Source organism: Catharus ustulatus, chromosome 21 (genome assembly GCF_009819885.2).
Source record: "Catharus ustulatus isolate bCatUst1 chromosome 21, bCatUst1.pri.v2, whole genome shotgun sequence".
Taxonomy (NCBI): domain Eukaryota; kingdom Metazoa; phylum Chordata; class Aves; order Passeriformes; family Turdidae; genus Catharus; species Catharus ustulatus.
Genome location: NC_046241.1, coordinates 6,740,728 through 6,759,532, shown reverse-complemented (window position 1 = coordinate 6,759,532; position 18,805 = coordinate 6,740,728). Strand labels below are relative to the sequence as shown.

At 47.6% G+C, this 18,805-nt stretch overlaps 2 protein-coding genes across 2 annotated transcripts; one reads left to right on the top strand and one right to left on the bottom strand.

The window, feature by feature from the left end:
* Nucleotides 1–66: 66 nt before the first annotated feature.
* UCK1 (uridine-cytidine kinase 1) lies at nt 67–4,751 on the top strand. Its single transcript, XM_033077580.2, has 7 exons — nt 67–177; nt 404–563; nt 1,316–1,412; nt 1,528–1,670; nt 1,750–1,844; nt 2,932–2,980; nt 3,253–4,751. The coding sequence occupies exons 1-7, from the start codon at nt 91–93 to the stop codon at nt 3,435–3,437; spliced, it is 816 nt and encodes a 271-aa protein (XP_032933471.1). The 5' UTR covers nt 67–90; the 3' UTR covers nt 3,438–4,751.
* Nucleotides 4,752–6,055: 1,304 nt separating this feature from the next.
* Nucleotides 6,056–18,590, bottom strand: POMT1 (protein O-mannosyltransferase 1). Its single transcript, XM_033077579.1, has 21 exons — nt 18,553–18,590; nt 17,797–17,920; nt 17,060–17,203; nt 16,345–16,451; nt 15,746–15,796; nt 15,260–15,406; nt 14,226–14,337; nt 13,716–13,781; nt 13,494–13,587; nt 12,917–13,072; nt 12,225–12,355; nt 11,921–12,016; nt 10,498–10,590; nt 9,423–9,519; nt 9,242–9,334; nt 8,622–8,742; nt 8,282–8,379; nt 7,681–7,794; nt 7,072–7,198; nt 6,812–6,989; nt 6,056–6,657 (listed from the first exon to the last, which is right to left on the bottom strand). Exons 3-21 carry the CDS (start codon nt 17,179–17,181, stop codon nt 6,483–6,485), a joined length of 2,178 nt encoding a protein of 725 aa, XP_032933470.1. The 5' UTR covers nt 17,182–17,203; nt 17,797–17,920; nt 18,553–18,590; the 3' UTR covers nt 6,056–6,482.
* Between the last annotated feature and the right edge of the window lie 215 nt (nt 18,591–18,805).

The window sequence follows — 18,805 nt, the reverse complement described above, 5'->3', positions numbered from 1 at the left end:
TGACCCCGCCCCTTTCACGCCCCGCCCCTCCCAGGCCCCGCCCCTCCGCAGGCTCCACCCCCGGCCCCGCCCCCCGCCGTCCATCCCGCCATGGCGTCCGCCGGGGGCCCGGACGCGGACCGGCCGCACCCCAAGCCTTTCCTCATCGGCGTCAGCGGCGGCACCGCCAGCGGCAAGGTGAGCCCGCCGTGCCGGGGCCGTGCCGGGGCCGTGCCGGGGCCGTGTCGGGGCCGTGCCGGGCTCACCCCCGGCCCGGCGCGGGGGCACCGCCGGTGCGGCCCCGGGCTCGCCCCCTCGCCCCGGCAGCGGGGAGCGCTCGGGCTGAGGGCCGGGCCGGGCCGGGCCGGGCTCCGCGGGAAGGGTCGGGGTCCCGCTGCCCCGCCTGAGCCCCCGTCCCGCTCAGTCCACAGTGTGCGAGAAGATCATGGAGCTGCTGGGGCAGAACGAGGTGGAGCAGCGGCAGCGCAAGGTGCTGATCCTCAGCCAGGACAGCTTCTACAAGGTGCTGACGGCCGAGCAGCAGGCCAAGGCGCTCAAGGGCCAGTACAACTTCGACCACCCGGGTGAGCCGCTCTCCGCCCGGCCCAGCAGCGCTCGCTCGGTGCCTGCAGCGCAGCTGGGGCTTACGGGAAGCACCTGTAGGAAAGGGGAAGTGTTGGAGAACAGAAGTGTGCTTTCCCCCAGCAAAACATCCATCTGTCCTTCCCTGTGCCCGTTGTTACTGACGGCCCGTCTGCAGCGTGCAGAGGTGCAGAGCATCCCAGCCTGCTCCGTGCTCCTCTTCCTGCTCGTGAGAGGCTCCTTAATGAACCTCATCACTCCCCAAATCCTTTCCTGTTACTTCTTGTCCACGCAAACAGCTGCTCCCCTTGCCCGGGGGAATGCTGTGGATTGTAGGCAGGGCAGGGAGCTGCCCTTGGCTGAAGTCTGGTGCCTGTAGGGTGAGTAATGGGAACCATAAAAGATGCCTGGGGTTTTCCAATTGTCTCTGGACTAACGGATGAACAAAGTTGCACAAAATTACACAATTACTAAGTGGGTTGATAAAATTATACAATGACCGGCTTCACTTTTGAGCTCTTAATTTGTGCTGTTGCATATAAACGGCAAACCGTCTTTTCCTTATCTCTGAAACCAAACACAGCCATTGTCACTTGGGCAGATAAGGTTGTGTAGGAAAGAATGAGCTGCAAGTTCCTTTTTTCCTGGTGCAGTACTGGGCAGAGGGTTTTTCCTTTGGGTCTGGAAAAATCTGAGCAGAACATTTGATACAACAACATCTGAAAATCCTTCTCTTTGAACTTTCCTCTCGCAGATGCCTTCGATAACGATTTGATGCATTCAACCCTGAAGAACATTGTTGAGGGTAAAACGGTTGAGGTACCAACGTACGACTTCGTGACACATTCGAGGTGGGCTCTGCTCTGTCCCGAGTGCTGGCTGTGCGGGGCTGTCCCAGCCTGGGGATGGATCACTTGTGGCACAAGGCCTGTTTAACAGTGTGCTCTGGGTGCTCTCTCCTGGCAGGCTGGCAGAGACCACGGTGGTGTATCCTGCTGACGTGGTTCTCTTTGAGGGGATCCTGGTTTTCTACAACCAGGACATTCGGGACATGTTCCACCTGCGTCTCTTTGTGGACACGGACTCTGACGTGCGGCTGTCGCGCAGAGGTGAAGCCCTGCTCTGCCCCTGCTCCTTATCCATCCCCACCATGGCACAGCACTCAGGGCTTTTATCTCCCCATCCCAGTTCTGCGAGATATGAAACGTGGGAGGGACCTGGAGCAGATCCTGACCCAGTACACCACGTTTGTCAAACCTGCCTTTGAGGAGTTCTGCTTGCCGGTATGAAGCCTTTCATTCATTTCATTTGTGGGGTCTTTGGAGAGGGTTGGACAAGCAGGGTTGGCTGGGAATTAACTGCTGTAGGTGCAGCAATGGTGGCTTTTGGTATTTGTGTTTCCCAAATCCCACGCTCTCCCCTCGTCCTCAGCCATTTTGAGGTGGTTGTTAAGGAACTGAAATGGTCCCTTGTGCTGGTGAGGTACCATGGAAATGCCTCAAGCACGTTTTCTCACTGCTGGCTGCTGGGGCTATTTAAGTATGGGTCTGTCTGAATGAAACACTCCCACTCTCAGTTTATTCTTAAGTCTTGTAGGAAGAAAGAAAAGCTTGGTTTCCAACAGTCTTTCTCAGAGGGAACACTGGTGAAAACCTGGGGCAGATCATTCTAGCTCTGCTTACTACACCATGTAGTGTGAGGCCAGTTAGGTGCTCACATAATCAAATTCATTTGTAAAATTAAAAAAACCCTATGAGAACAAAATCCAGTATGTGGATTGAATAAGTTGTAAAAGGCTAATTCAAGCGCCTCTTGCTCTAGATCAAAGGAATTCTGGGATTCTAAAACTACTCCTTGAAATGCTGAATTTGCCAACTTTTTTCCAACTGTGAGGGGGAAAAAAAAAGCAGGAGTGCTATGGCGGCAAAGATCAGTAAAATGTTATCAGAGGCAGGCAGGAATTTCACATGCACATTGGATACCTTGGCTCTCAGCAGAGATTTAGCAATAGCTTGCGAAATGCTGATTAAAACCAGCTCTTGGCAAACAGACCTTCCCTGAAGTGGGCAGTGTTTGAAGGCAGCTCAGATGGGTAAAAGCAAAGGACTCTACACGTGACCTGCTGCTTTCACCTGGTGATTCTCTGCACAGGGACAGTAAGAAGAATCCCTGGGCTTAAATCCAGTGAACATTTACCAGTGTGATATTGTAATTCATTTAGGTTGTTGCCATAAGAGAGAGCTTTAGCTTACAGCCCTGGAGCACCAGCACCTTCCATCTTTGCCCAGTTTTCTGGCCTTTGGTTGCTTCTTCCTGGAGTGAGGCTGATTTTTCCCATTAATCTCCTCCACCACTGTTTGTGTTTTGCAGACAAAGAAGTATGCAGATGTGATCATCCCCCGAGGAGTTGACAACATGGGTAAAAGGGGTTCTGATTTCCCTGGGGAGACACCTTTGGGGTTGGGAAGAGAGTGGGAGCACACTGCTGCCTTGTGCCTGCTCCTGAGGAAGGGGAGGGAGCTTGTGGAGGGCTGGAAAAGTGACCTGTTGAGGTCTGACCTCACTGCAGACTGCAGGCAGACTTGAATTTAAGGGCTTGTTAAAACTTGAGTTGAGCAGGGCTGGACGCTCCACATTTTCTAGATAGCCAGGAGAGCCTTCATGTCCTGTATTGGCCATTCCTCTCCACAGTTGCCATAAACCTCATCGTGCAGCACATCCAGGACATCCTGAACGGTGACATCTGCAAGTGGCAGCGCGGGGCGCTGAACGGGCACGGCCGGACGTACAAGAGGCCGTTCCCGGAGCAGGCGGAGAGCGGCGTCCTGGCGGCCGGGAAGCGCTCCCACCTCGAGTCCAGCAGCCGCCCGCACTAACCCGCACGGCCCCAGGGTTTGCCGCTGGTCCACACCAACACTGAAGACAACTTTGGGAAAGGACAGCCACGGAATGGTTGGTGAAGTGCCCCTTAAGTCGTCCTAGCAGCGGAGGGGATCTGGTGGCAATCTGACAGAGAGGAAGGGGTTGGCCATCCATCCTTCTTCCCTCCAAAGCCCTCCCTGTTCTCCCTGAGATGTCTGGAGTTGTTACTTGATGAACTGGTTAAAGGCAGTGCTACTTGCCTTTTTTTTAATTTTCAAAATGAGATCTAATGCTGAAGATTCCCCTGAAAATTAAGCACTATCAGGCCACTAGCAAGATACCCCATTTCCCTGTTGATGGTCATCTGTAGCAGGAAGATCATCTGCCTCTTGGGTGTTTTTCACTCTATCCAAGACTAGCTCAGATGCTGTTAATTTTAACAAGCTCTTACTCTTTTCCACCTTGAGTTGTGGCCATGCTCTGCTGCTGGCCAGCTTCCTCCTGGCCTGTGGGGTCAGAGGGACTGACCTGTAGAGGCCTCTCCCTTGAGATAGGGGTGAGACAGAGACTGTGTGGGATAAATGGGAACTTGCAGTTCACCAGGGGACAGGCCCAAGAAGTTTAGTGGTTCTAATTCCTAATTAGTGATTCCTAATTTATTCCTTTCCAAGCTCCTGAATCTTGCTACACTGTATGAATATTTTTTGTACCCAGTGTGCTTTACCACAGTTACTGAATGTGTGAGCTCCAACTGGATTGAGTTGCTCATGGAAACAAACCTGACCTAGTCAGTGTCTTTTAGTGCATTTCTGTACTGCTGGTTGCAAATTCTGCTGGGCAGAATCCGTCCACTTCCAGAGATGGCTGCTTGAGGTCAGCAAGGGGGAAACTGGGAATTGCAGGACCCTCCTCCTGCTGGCACAAGCAGCTGCCTGGACATGTTGTACCCTCAGACAGGGTCAGAGCACTTGCCTTGCACTCCAGCAGCTTCAAGAATGTCTGGCTTTCTAAAAAGAGCAGACAAGAAATACAAACAGTGATATCCCAGTTTCTGTAGTTTACCCCAGATAAGTGATACTGCAGCAGCATGAAGTGTCTGTCTGGGAAAAAAATCTGCAATGAAGTGCTGGTTGGACCTTTGAAAATGTCCTTGTGATACTGTTCTTGAGTCTGGACTTACAGTGTAATTTTGAGAATGAGGGTGGGAGGGAAATGTTATTAAGAGGAACTTTTTCATATTTGCTGATTTTCTAAAAGCAGGGTTTGGTTGTGTTGGTTGTGGGTGTGTTAGTTTGGCTAATAAATAAATGAACAGTGATCAGAAATGACCATTTTTATAAAGATAATTTTGGTACTTGCACTAATGCACAAAGGCACAGAAAGGAACACTGCTAGAGGGGCTCTTATACTCAACAGTTCTTTCTCCCCTTAACTCAGAATTGTTACCTTTGGTTCTGTCATAGCTGAAAATTTAGAGAAAAAAATCCAAACTTAAGAACTGCAGTCTGCACTTTAATTCCTATAGTCTTTTCAGCCCTGGAAAGGGGGGAAGGTTTGGTGTCTCAGTGATAGTTCAGTGGTGCTTCTGCAGTGCCCAGGACAAGGCAGAGCATTTCCTGACTGCTGCTGGGTACTGTTTAGCTCAGGGTCAAACTTAGAGTATGAGCTACTGCACTGAAGCATTAGCTCTCAGGGCTGATTACAGTAGGAGCAGAATAGTCACTAAAACCTATTTTGAATGACTGTGGTGTTGGATCATACCTTCCTCGGGGGGATGAGGGAATTGAATTGAATAGAATAGAATTGAATAGAATAGAATTTGTTAGAGCAGTGAGGCACTGCACAGCCAAGAGCCCCTGGTATGGGAATGCTGCTCTGGCTGCCCTGCAGGATCTGCTGCTGCAGCCACGTGGAGATACAGAAATGGAATTTGGCCCTGGTGCTACAGCCCTGCTCAGACACCTGGACAGAGCCATTACAGATCCCCACTGAGTCCTCAGTCCTTCACCCCTGCTCTCTTCTCTGTGAATTCTCTGCTGGTGCAGGCCAGGCCAGGGGCTGGGTTTCAGTGTTTTTTTCAGTGTTTTCACCCTGAACCCATGTGCACACGTTGGAACAGGTTTCCTTGTCAGCAGGATCAGTCCTACCTTGCCTAGAGTTCCTTTTCCCATGGGATCTGAGGTGTGATGGCAATACTGCCACTGCTGGTAACAGGCCTCAGGCTTCACATCAGTGCCACAAGGCCAAAGGATTCTTCTGGCTTTGGCTCAATTCCTGGCTTGCCTGAAGCCTTCTTCAGCTGTAACAGCAATTTTTAATGTCTTTTTATTTTGCTTCTCTTCTTAAAAGTGATGCTTATGTCAGATGATTATAAATAGATAATAGTAACAAGTCATTATTCTATGCAGAATGAGCTATTTATAAATGTAGCTTAATGCTGTGTTTACATAAATAGAAATGATAACAGAGCATTGGAAGTTGGGGGGCAAATAATGCATTGTTGAGGAATAGAGTCATGGAATGATGCTGTAAGGCTGCAGGGCCAGTTACTGATTGTTAAAGATGGGGAAGCTTTAGAGAGGGAAAACCTGGGTTTCAGGCATAACAAAGAAAACAGAAAAAAAGTACCTGATGTGTTGGAAAGAGTCTGTTTATAGTAAACATATAATGGGATTGCAGACCACAGGGAACACATGAAATAGCCTTAAGTGCAAGGCAGTGCCAGAAGGAAGAAACCACCACTGTACTCCCAGGGAAGAGAAGAAATTGTTGCAGCTCTTCCCAGCAAAGGAGCCTGGGATGCTGCAGACTGAAGTCAGCAAGCTTCACACCCTGAGGGGCAGTGAAGGGTGAATGTAAGAGGGGCAGAAGCTGGGAACTGTTCTGTGTTACTCTTGAGACTTTTCCTGTAACAGTGTTCCTTTATTTTCTTCTGTAATCAGTAGATCTGGACTACTACAAAATAGCTGAAGTGACTGTTAAGATTTCCACAATACTAACAATAAATTCTTGGCTTTGCACAAAAGGTGTTTCCTTTTGCTGTCCCAAGGCTGGAGTGGTCAGTGCTTTCGGATCAGGATGTTCCAGGTGTCCTTCCAGCGCAAGGCCCTGAGCTCTGGGGGGGACAGCGCGGGCTGCCCGTAGGTCAGGGGGCTGAAGGTGCAGTACACAAAGTACACTGAGGAGAACCAGGCCACTATCAGGGCACTCAGCATGCTCTTGAGCAGCACAGATCTGGGATGAGAGAGGGAAAGAGCACTCAGGTTACATCAAGGCAAATGATAAGAGTTTGGCCACTGCTGGAAAACCACTGCTTTCCCTGCAGCAGCTTGTTCAGAAAAGGAAAAGGAGCTCCTTCCAAGAGAACTATTCTGCTGAAGCCAAATACCTGCAGAGATGATCACCCAGATGCTGCAGTACCACAGGAATCAGGAGAATCTGGAATGTGACAGCAGGCAGGTAGTGGTACAGGAAAAGTGTTTTCTCCATCAGGAAGAAGGGCAGGTAATTCACAGCCCAGCCTCCAGCACAGATGCCTCCTGCTGACACCCAGAGCTGCCAGGCATCTGCAGGAGACAGGAGATAGCATCTCAGAGCAGAACAAGCCACCAGGCTCCAGCTGGACACACACACAGAGGGCAGCCAGACCTTCAGGAATGTCATAAATCCTCCTCCTTCTCCGTAGCAGGTACCACAGGGACAGACACAGGTAGATCAGAGCAGCAGCGTTGGCTGAAGCCCAGGTGGCAACATTCCCAAGGAGGTGGATCTGGGCCTGCAGGACAGATGATGGTCTAAGCCAGAAGCAGGAACATGCTGTGGTTCCTTTAGGTAAGTTTAAATATTATCTACACAGACTTGTTAAATTAAGCTCCAGAATATGCCTGCTTATTAACCTGGAACAAAGCTGGCTGATAGATTTGCTGCTTTAAGACTCTTGTGTAATGAAAGGCATTTAAAGAATGTTACTGGAGATGAACTCATCTCCTACATGAAATCAATAATGGAAACTGTTAAACTGCAATTTACCTTTAAAAAAAAACCAACACAAGCAAACGTTATTTAATTAAAAGCAACTCCTGTCACAGCTGTATCTCATGCTAAAATAAATATCTCACCCCTCATGGAAAACATATTAATACAGGAAAAGTCCTTGGCTGGAAACTGCAGCTCTGCTCTGACCCACTCCTGGAGCTCACATCTGAGCTCTTCTGCTTTCTCAACATCTTCACAGCTACTGCTACCTCTTGTACTCACCCCCGAGGTGGGGTGGAGCCAGTAGGCAATATTGGTGTCCATTGTGACCCAGTCCAGAGCAGAGGAGCTGTACTTATGTTCTGTGTCTTCATTTTTTAATGTGAGTATTTTCCACTAGAAAGAAAAAATGTAAGCAGAAGCCTTTCAGAATTGGAACAACAGGTATAAGAAATTAAGAAGTTAATTTCCTAAGCTGGGAGTGGAGAAGTATTTTATGTATCTCATATGGATACTGATCAATACAATGGTTTGATTTTGTGGTCAAATAATGCACTTTCCTTAATGAATTTCTACAAAGATAATAAGAGGCATCAACACTGCTCACTGCATGTACCACACGTTACAGTTCAGTTTCAGGCAGCTTCTGGATGCCCAACCAATTTTCCTCCCCCTTTTTTGTTACACCATCACTTGGGTATTCATTACTGGACAGCCCAGGTCTTTAATGCCCTTATAAGTGCATTCAGAAACATTTTTTTACAGTGAGGAAGCCAAACTATCAGCAAGGATTAAACAATGAATCCTCAGGCTCAGAGACTGCACAAATGTTCAGGTCTCTGGTCTGCAGCAGAAGGAAAAATGAAGGGAATAAGACACTCACCTGCAATTCTGTGAACTTTGCCATGAAGCTGAGGTTTTTACTGATGTCCATCTGTGTGGGAGAGTGGAGTTCCACTTCCCTCTCTTTTTGCTCTTGGCCTGGAAGAAAACAGCAAAGCTCAGAAAAATAACCACATAACACGCAGGGAGCTAGAAAGGGGAGAGAGCACACAGGCTCCTCACTCCCCCAGGAGCCCTTCTCCAACACATCATCAACTGCAGCAGCAGAAGGGACTTTGTAAGGATTCTGACATCATGGTAAAGCCAACTGAACACACACACAGTGCCACCTTCCCATCACCATGAAGTGAAACCTGCTTCAGAAACATACTGAGACATACTTTTCCCATATCTGTGCTCTTCCACATTCCACACCATGCTCTGGTGGTAGCCCTTGGACAGCTTCTCTCCAACCACCTCCAGCTGCCGGTATCCCCACTCAGGCAGAGATGCTCCACTGAGCTAAAAGAGAAAGACAACTGTGAACTTTTAAACTGAAAGTTCTACCAATCTGAACTTCAGGCTGGAAGAAGTTCCCAGGCTCTGCCTGAGCACTGGATGACAGAAAGGGACTGCCAGAAAATGTGTGAGGAGTCACCACACAAAACTGTCTCAGTAAATGCTACAGCCACAAAATCAGTGATTCTGGCAAATTTTGTGAAGAAATAAAGATCCTTAATTATTCCAGCTGTTCTCACAGACACATAGACTCAGCATCAGTTTCTAAGCCCCTGTTGTGTACAGTGGTCACAACCCCTTGAGAAGCAGGACAGCTCTTGATACTTGTGACTGCCTAAAACACATGTTGCTCTTCTGTCAAACTGAGCAAGTTTATGGTTTCCTTTAATTTACTTACTCGGTTATTTGTTATAGTGGTGTAGCTGTTTTGGAGCAGAGCTTCTGAGATTACAAGAACTGCACAAAGCAAAAGCTGCAGGCACATAAACATAACCCCACTTGCCTTTAGCACTGCAGAGGTGTTCACGTGAACAAACCTCACTTCTGACAGAATTGTCTTCCACACATCCGTATCAGACTCGCGATTTACAATTTCCTACAACAGAAAGATGCCTTTTGATCCATGTTGTCTCAGCTGTTTCTGCTGAGCATGATCAGCTCCTCCCCTCCTTCTGACCACTCACCACTCTCCAGAGGTTCTGTGCTGGCATGGAGATGTTATAATCGATATAGCAGGAAACTTCTTGGGAATGTGGGCTAAGAGGAGCAGCAACATCATGCCTAGAAAACAAAAAAAGGAAGATCCTCCACCACCATTTCCCAAATATCTATACAAAACAAACCCATATGGAATTGGCTTAGACTGGATTCAGTAATAAAGCAAAAAGTAACTCACTTATAGAGATTGCACTGTTTACCCTGAGAGAGAGCATTTCCCACAACCAAGAGCTGCCAGGAACAGGCTCAGGGGAAGCCAGTGCAGATGCCTGCGATGCCAGGCTGAAGAACAAGCACTGATTGTAACAAACAGAGACGCTGTTCACTGGCGTTTCCAATAATGAACAAATTAGATTTGGAAGGGACATAGCAAAAACCCAAGCTCAGAACAACCCTCTTCCTAATCTGAGTGATATTCAAGTACACACAGATGCCCTTTGGGAAGCAGTCAGGAGGCAACTTCATACTGCAGGCTTTCAAAAGAGGCAAGAATCTCTGGCAATCAGCCACAGCACACCGGATTCTCCAGCACATCTTCCTAACTTCCAGAGCACATCCTGCAGGTAGGAGCATGCCATCAAAGTCAGTGGAGCTGGATTTGGGTTAAGTCACACAAAATACTAAATACCTGCACCTGTCCAGAGTGGGGGCAATGAAGGGGTGAGGATGAAGACTCACAGAGGGGACTTTGTATTTAGGAACCTGCAGAACTACCATGAAATGTAAACAACTGTGAAATCCTCTAAAGGCCACTGGTAGGGAAGAACAGAAGTAGTAAGCAACCATTAAGAAATTTGTGATTAGGATCAAATCCCACTGCCAAATCAATCAGAAAAAATAAATATGCATACAGCATCCTCTGGGCCACAGGGATGGCGTATGGAACTAACCACGAGGTCCCTGCAAGGCTCACTGGTGTAAAAATCCACAAACAACAGGCAGTTTATGGCATATCAAGGTCACTAAGTGGTTATTCTGAGAGCCAGCCCAGCAGGATGAGCCAGCAGGTTTGGCAGAGCAGAGCACGAGGAAAGGACTTACGTGTTGAGGTAGCGCGTTGTGATGCCATGGACCAGCTGCACGATGTGGCCGTGCCTGACGGGCCGTGGTGGGTTACTCACCACCAGCTGCTGCCTGGTGAAGGGACACCCAAAGCAAATGGTTAAATGGGAAATGGTTACATTATATCCTTCTTTATATAGAACACAACCTTGTCATGAACAAGTTGTTAAGTCAAAAAGCTGCAGGCAGGGACAGACATTTAGGCAAAAAAATGAGAAATTCAAGCAATATAGAGATTGTACCAGAATGGAAACAAAGCTCATCAAGGCAAAGGTGAGTTAAGGGCAGAATGAGTCAGAGGATCAGTAATGGGATACTGGCACTCCAGGCATTAGGTCAGTGGTCTGAATCCAGGTCAGTCAGCAGTCAATTAAGGTTATTACTGTCACACAGCTGTTTGGTGGCTTGGGTGAAACACTGAATGCTTCACTGAGTCTAACGGGTGCTGTACTACAGCTGCTGTCACTTTGGCAGAGTTATGGGAGAGATCAATGGCTTTTACATTATGTAGAATGAACTCTCACCTTGCTTCTAGTCAGGGCCATGGCAAGGGGGAACACTGCAGTTCACTGAACTGCTGCTTGTATTTTACTGTTCCATAGGAGGACTTCACATCCTCCAATGCTCACAGGAATCTTTTGCGTTTGAAGAATTTTAATAATATATTTGTGGTCTGTGGTTGTGTTAAAGTCCCTGCTTGAAAGGTTTGCACCATGGACAAACTTTCCCAATGTGGATATAACTTGTAATGGCACACAGTGCTTCTGATAGGACTCTTTATACAGTTCCCAGAACAATGTAAGAAACCTACAAAAGCAACTTTTTGATCAGTATGGAATTATGTCACTCAAAGGCTTTTACTGGCAAAACAAGGACAGAGAGTCCTGCTCTGCACTGACAGTGACAATGGCAAAACACTTCAGCACTAACCAGGCCTCTCAGGTACAGGCACCACTTGGAATCCTTCCCTACGTGGCAGATCTTACTCATTCCACACTTCTAATGCAAAGAACTACTCATTTTTTTCAAAAGTGCTTTCTACTCTTTTTGTGAGACTCATTCAAGTTTGATAAAACTCATCAAGACACTCTAACATCATGGCTCACACTTCAAAAAGCAGAGCTTTCCTTTCATGCAAAACACCTGAAGAATCTCCACTCTTGTGAGTCTTTCAAGTTCCCCTTGTGCCCAGCACAGCCCACGTTCTGGCAGGAGCAGCTCAGACAGAATTTCAGAGTTCTCAGTAATGTTTTTACCACATTGAGGATTGTGCAAAGAGCTGCAATCACTTGCTCAGATCACACCAGGCTTCTGCACCCATAAGCAGAGAATCCAACTCAATCCAAGCCCTGGTGGGGTTTTGGAAGCATACAGGTTGAAGTTAAAACACTTGCATACTCACATTCCAGGATCTTTGACAATCCACCAGTTGTTCACATCCTTGAAGGGATAGCAGGTCACCTGCTGTTGATGGGAACTCCCTCGGCCATTCTCATACCTGCACAGGAAATTACAAAACCCCACAGAGGTTAGAGGTGCATCTCTGTGCTCTCCAGTCCCAGCAGTGCAAACCAGCACCACATCACTGATCATTCATTCCTACAGACTCTGAAGGATTAAGGAAGACATTGCCAGGATCCAAACTGCAGGTGAAGAAGCAGAACTGACTTCCTCCCTCCCCACAGAGAGCCAGGCAGACTCCTCACCTGATGGGGTAAGTGTTGGTGTGGGAGTGGAGCCAGCACTGCACGGGCTTGCCCAGCACGTTGCGCAGGGTGATCTGAGAGCCGTAGGCCACCTCCAAGGGCTGACCCTGAGTGATCCGAGCCAGCCCACCCTGAGAAGGGCAAGGACAGGGTAAGTACAGAGAAGAACAAACAACCCAGAGACTGTTTAAATTCTGTTGAGTCATATGAGACTTCAACACAGCAGTATCTTCACACAGCGCCTTCTCATTTGGTTTTATCTACCACAATCAAGTCTTGCAGCACCATAATCAATAAATACAGCAACACCTACAAAACTAAAAAACTACAGGGTCTCAGGAAATATCCCTAAAGCCATATTCTAAAAGACAGGCTAAGCACTCCACCATGTCACCACATGAGAGGTCAGTACTGTATCTACTTCTGTGGAGTTTCCTGCAGGAAGGGACAAACCTTCAGCAGAAGACTGAATATATTGTTCTTGCTTCACTGGGAAAAGCTTTTTATCTGTTATTAGGATTTCAGTAATTATTGCTTCACCTTAAAGCAGTACTACAGCAGCAAAATAGTTACATGACATAAAAGGGAAAAAAATATGCAGGATCAAAGGAACAGGATTAAACACCATCTAATAGTGAACATTTCCCCCTCTCCTCTCTAATAAATCATTTCCAAGACCACATTTCCTTTACCTCTAAGCTGGCTTGGAAAGCACTTGTCATGATCTGGTCATGAGGCCCAGAGCGATAGAGCAAAGCCAAGTGAACGTAGAAGAAGGAGAGGTACAGCCCCATGGGGATGATGATGAGGGCCAGAGCCCGGGCTAGAAAATGGCACAGCAAGGAAACCTGCAAGAACAGAGAAAACTCATTGGTTTCATGCTCTAGATATTAAAAATTCTGGAGCACTTAGCTTGTTTTGTTTGTCTTTTCAAAGTTTCCCCACTGCTCTCATTCAGCTGTAACTTTGTGGACAATTGAGATAACTTCCAGCAAGGGTTTGAAGTGGAGCTGGCAGGAGTGAGTGAGGCAAGTGCATGTTCTGAGTCACACATCACCAAGACATAGCACAAAATACAGTCACACACACATATTTTTCTTAAATTCCATCTTCCCCAGCAACTGAGCTGGGAGCTGTGCTATGACAGGAGGGCTTCCAGACAAGGAATTTTAGTACAAAAGCCTGCTACAGACTGCATTATCTGTGGGATTGAAAGACTCCTGCCATGAAAAGTGACAAATAATATCTTTTGCATGCTGTGCTACATACATTTGACAAGTTCTGGTCTCCTATCATGTGCCAGAAGTGGAGTCCTGCAGTGGCCAAGAGCAGCAGATAGGTAAACAGGCCCATATATTTCACTCTGAGAAGAAAATGCATAAAAAATGAACATGGTTAAAAACTACACAATTTACCTAACACAAGATATAAATATCCAAACATTCTCTTGAACAGCAGGCATTAAAGTGCAGGTAAGACATCATCACTTACCCAACTGCACAAGAACAGGCTACTCCAGTCAGCAGGAGCCAAAACCACCAGCTTCCACAGAAGGCACTTAAAGATAAATGTATTAAATCACTTGCTAGGCTCAGTTTCAAGATAATTTTATTTTACTAAGGATTACTTCATCCTCTGCAAGGATCAGAGAACAAAAGAGACAAATATCTCTAAATTCAGTGCCTGTAAACAATTACAAAGGAGCATTAAGTGACCTGTTATCCTCAGTGTTTCTGTGCACAGAAGGAAACCTTCCAGTAAAAAAAAAATCTGTGTGGGGGAAAAAAGTGCTCCCAAGGGGTTTTAATTCTGTTTTAAAATTTAAAAAGACAACCTTGCTAACAGTAAAAATAGTCTTTAACACTGCTCAGGAAAAAAATTCTGGGGCAGTCATATGAGAGGTTGAAGTATTGGATTTTATAGAAAAACACAGTTTGTGACCACAAAAAAAAAAAGTCACCATGAGAATATCCAACAGGGTGAGAGACAATCCAGCTTTACCTGTGCTTTTGCAAATTGTAGAACTTCAGGTAGGACAAAACTGCAAGCAGGATAAAAAAAATCAGTATTGATTCCAGAAGCATGAACCTTGATTGAGTGATCAGAGAGTTCTCTGTTGGAAAAGAGAGACAGACACAAAATTAGAGAAACTCATTTATAGGGAAGTCAGTCACACTCAGACAATCACAAGGACCTGCCCTTTTAGGGACAGACAGTTCCTGCTGGCTGTAATGGGCAGTGCTGGGTTTAGAGGGGCAAAAAACTTCCAGCAAGAGCAAATTACATGACCATAACTGTTTCCAAGACAAAAAGGTGGGCAAGCAGTGAAGTCTATCAGGAGGAAGATAAAGCTGCTGCACCTCCTACACAGGCAAAGAAAATCAATTCTGGGAAATCCAGAGAGTGCTTCTCAAAGCACAGAGTCCAGGCAGTGAGCACAGCAAGCAATGAGCACCATAACACATCTGCAGGAAAGAGAGCTGCAATGAGCCAGAATCAGAGCAGCTGGTAGCTGGGAGAGGTTTCTCTTATCAGGCTGCTAAGAGCTGCTGAGAGGCTCTTTCCCTTTCAGGCAGCTGCCAGCAGCCTCAGAGAAAACAAAACCAGCTGAGTTGTACACACCAGAACAGTGTCACATCACAGTGCTAAGGACACAGCTGCAGTTTGGAGATGAAGAAATTTGATGAGTTCTGAGTTGTCCTGCTGTTAAAAACCAGTATGTTGTAACTCATGCTGTAAACCTCTGAGGAAGGGAGTACAGGCCTCCTTGGATACAAGAAATGTGGTTTCCTGTGAGGCTGTTAAGGCTGCCTGCTTTGCTTAAAACTGAAATGAACTTGTCTAAAGCCCAGAAAGGCAGCCTGCTGCAGAGCTGAGAGGATGGAGGAGACCAGGGAGGCTCAGCACAGACTGACACAGACCAGGGCTGATGTGCTGTTTTCTGGGGAGATGCTACTCCACCCTAAACATTCCTAAGGGGAAAAGGGACTCTTCTCCCCATGTATGAAGAATGGGGCTCAGTTGAACAATCTTACCCAAGAGAATCAGAAGAGCAGCTCCAAGTGCAGCACAGTGGGAGAAGTGCAGTTCAACCAAAATCTGGTAAGCTAAAGGCACACAGAAAGCACCAGCCAGGGCTGGCAGGAGTCTCAGGGACCACACAGGAACATTCATGCTGTACTCTGAAACAAAAAACAGCAAACAGGGACCCACCAGTTTGAGACTCAACTGCAGAGGACAGACCAATACAGAATTTCCTGTTAGAGGAATCTAACTCCTACTTGCACTAATTTGTCCATCTTGTATTGCTTAAACTGTTTAGTTTATTTAGAAAGCTCATGCTATGAATTCATAGTGCTTTTAACTTGTGCCTAGAGACCTGCAGAAGACTTACTTAAGAAGGGAAAAGAAATGAAGGTGTTGGATAAAGTGTTATTTCCATTAGACAGGCAAAAGGAATCTGTCAGCTGAAATTCTGCTTATTTTTGTTAAAGAATGAGACACTTAAAAACAGCTCTTACCAGCTCCAATCCTGTTCCATAGGAAGTTTCCATCAAATCCTCCTAAGTAACCTACAACATAAACAAGAGAATTTCCAGTCTCACAGCACATAAAAAACCTGGTGCTAAATTGGGAACCATTTCCCAAACACACAACCTTTCCTTGCATGAAGGCCCTCTTTCCCAAAAGGGTCCTCTTTGATACTGTTCTGTCTTGCAGCAATGCTTGAGAATGTGCAGAGGCACTCAGTGACAAAGTCAGATGTATATTTAATCCCTCCCTTCCACACAGACACTTTCATGTTGTGGTATCTCAGCTACAGAAAGGAACTGAGGCTTGTTCCCTATTTCTTGTCACTAGCAGTTCTCATCTTACCTTTCTCTTTATCCAAAGGATTGGGTAACAGTGAGGTGATGGATACATGGCTTCATCATCCCCCCTCTACTCATGCAACAGCCCCCTAACAATCCTAAATAAAGGAAAACTCAATTTTCTCTACATCAGCCTCATCTGCATTGTGTTTTTCCCCTTTAGTGGATGTGATGATTAATTTCTAACCAGCACCTCTCTCTTCCACAGCAACATGCAACAGGCACTTCCCAATTCCAGGAGACCCTACCTCCCAAGGCCAGCAGCATGTGGCCAAAGGGTGGCCCACTGTCATCCACAAAGAAGATCCTCTTCATGTAGAGTGAAACGAATTGGCCATAATAAACTTCATCAAAACTGAAACACCAGAGGCAGAAACATGTCAAATCTAATGGCAATTATCCTGCAGGGATACCTGGAAAGCAAACACTGATTTGTTGGCAGAAAGCTAATAATGCAATGAAGCACTGAAGCTTGGGCCCTTCTCCTCAGGGGTTTTATTAGGGAAAGACTATCACTGTATTGGGATTATTCAGCCTGGAAAAGGTAATTGTGGCCTCCTGGTACCTGAAGGGAGCATACAGGAAATTACAGGAGACAACAGCCTAGAGAGCAGGACAAGGGAGAATGGCTTCACACTGACAGAGTGGGCTGAGATTAATTTTTAGGAAAGAATTATTCCCTGGGAAGGTGGGCAGGCTGTGGCTTCTTGGAAGTGTCCAAGGCCAGGCTGGACAGGGCTGGAGCACCTGGGATAGTGGAAGGTGTCCCTGCCCATGGCAGGGGACAGACTAAAATGAGCTTTAAGATCCCTTCCAACCCAAACTAGGCTGGGATTTGGTGATTCTATGATTTACAGAGGCTGACATCAGTCAGGCTGAGTTCTTCTGCTCCTGCATTTTTGCTCACAAATGTTTGAAAAACAAGTCTGCATGATTCAGGTAGAAAAGAAACTCATTACTCACACCACAGCACGTGGATAACAAAGCCCCCAGAGACGACTTATTAATGCCAAGACAGTCAGTGCCACAAGGTTCACATTGATCTCTGCAGTGACCACAACTGGCTCCTTCAGAAATCCCAACATCCTGTCAAAGGTTTGTCTGAGCCTTTGAGAGCAGAAGAGAACAGCAGTCACCCTCTGGCTCACAGAGGGCTGAACACTTCACAGAAAGCATCAGGCCTAATTTCTGCTACAGCTCATGGAAATTAATTTCCCAAAATTCTCCTTGCTTTTCATGTTTCTGTGTTTCTATTCTACCAACAGAACTAATTGTAAAAATAAAGTTACTGAACTGACACACTTTTCATCTGCCCTGTTTCTGCCTGCAGTAGTAAACTAGAAACCTTGTTTATTCTTACACTGGCTCTGCAGCTTAGTTCTCCAGCCTGTATTCTGCTTTGTGCAAAGCAAACCTCACAGCCCAAATTCTGATGGTACTGATGGACAGCCCATGTGCTCAGGCACCAGATGAGCTCACTAACTCAGCTATTATGAGCTCAGATAGCTTAAAAAACCCAAAAACCTCAAACAAGTCATTTCCTTTCAAACGAGGTATTTCTTTGAGAGTGGGGAAGGGAGGGGCAAATCTCCAAACACCCTGTGCATTAAAAAGCTGGTTACTGGAGCACGTTTAGGTGCTGTTTAAGTGCTAAAAGCTAGGTCAGAGAAAAGCAGAGAATCGGTGCCGTGCCTCCTCACCTCAACACAACGGAAAGTTACCACAGCAAATCCATCTGCGTGGCTTTGATCAGGGGAGAACAAAGCCAGGTGTGAGCACATCACCACCATCCAGAGCGGTGCCACTGGCCTGGTTTCTCTCCTCCTACAGAACACAAAGCTGCGTGGAGCAGAAGTTTTCAGGAGCCGCTGGCAGAGCCGTGCTCCCACCTGAGCTCTGTCACCCCTCGCAGGCGCTGGGGGAGCACCTGGTGGAGGGCCCAGGAGGGCAGCACCCCCTCGGGGCACCCTCAAACCTCTGCCAGGCTCCGCACCCCTTATGAAGGGAGTGAAGCAGAGCCACCACCGTGCCCACCCCGCCTTGTTCCCCACAGCAGCACCACTGACCCCACACGCCGCCCTCACAGCGTCACTAAGCCCCACCACCCACCCTGGATCCAGCCCTGGATCCTCCCCTGAGTATTTTTGGGGGGCACAAAAGTACCAACCCCAACCCAAGGCCTCGCCCGCCCCCCTCAGCTGTCGGGGGTGACGGCGGCGCAGCGGCACGGACGGGAACACGGACGGGAACCAGCACTAGGAGCGGAATGAGGGTCGGGACCAAGACCACGATGGGGAACACTAGGACTGGGATCGGAATTAGGACTAAGATCGGGACCAGCTCTAGGACTGGGATCGGAATCAGGACTCAGACCGGGACCCCCCCGCCCCACACGGTCCCCGCGCTCCGGGAGGGGGCGTGGCCATTCCGCGCACCGCGCTCCACCCGCCCCGTACCTGGCGCCACCGGATGTGACGTCAGACGTACGCGCCGGCACGGGGCGGAACCCGGAAACCCGGATGTGTTGCCATGACAACGCAGTGTGTGGTGACAGGGCCTGGCCTGCCCGCCATGGCCCCTGTGAGGGACCCGCCACTACCTGAGCCCCCGGTCATAACCACGTACCAGGCACCACAGTGTCCCTCCCCATAACCTTTAAAAACCTTGGGCTTTTTTGTTGCGTGTTTGGGTTTTTTGTGGTTTTGTTTT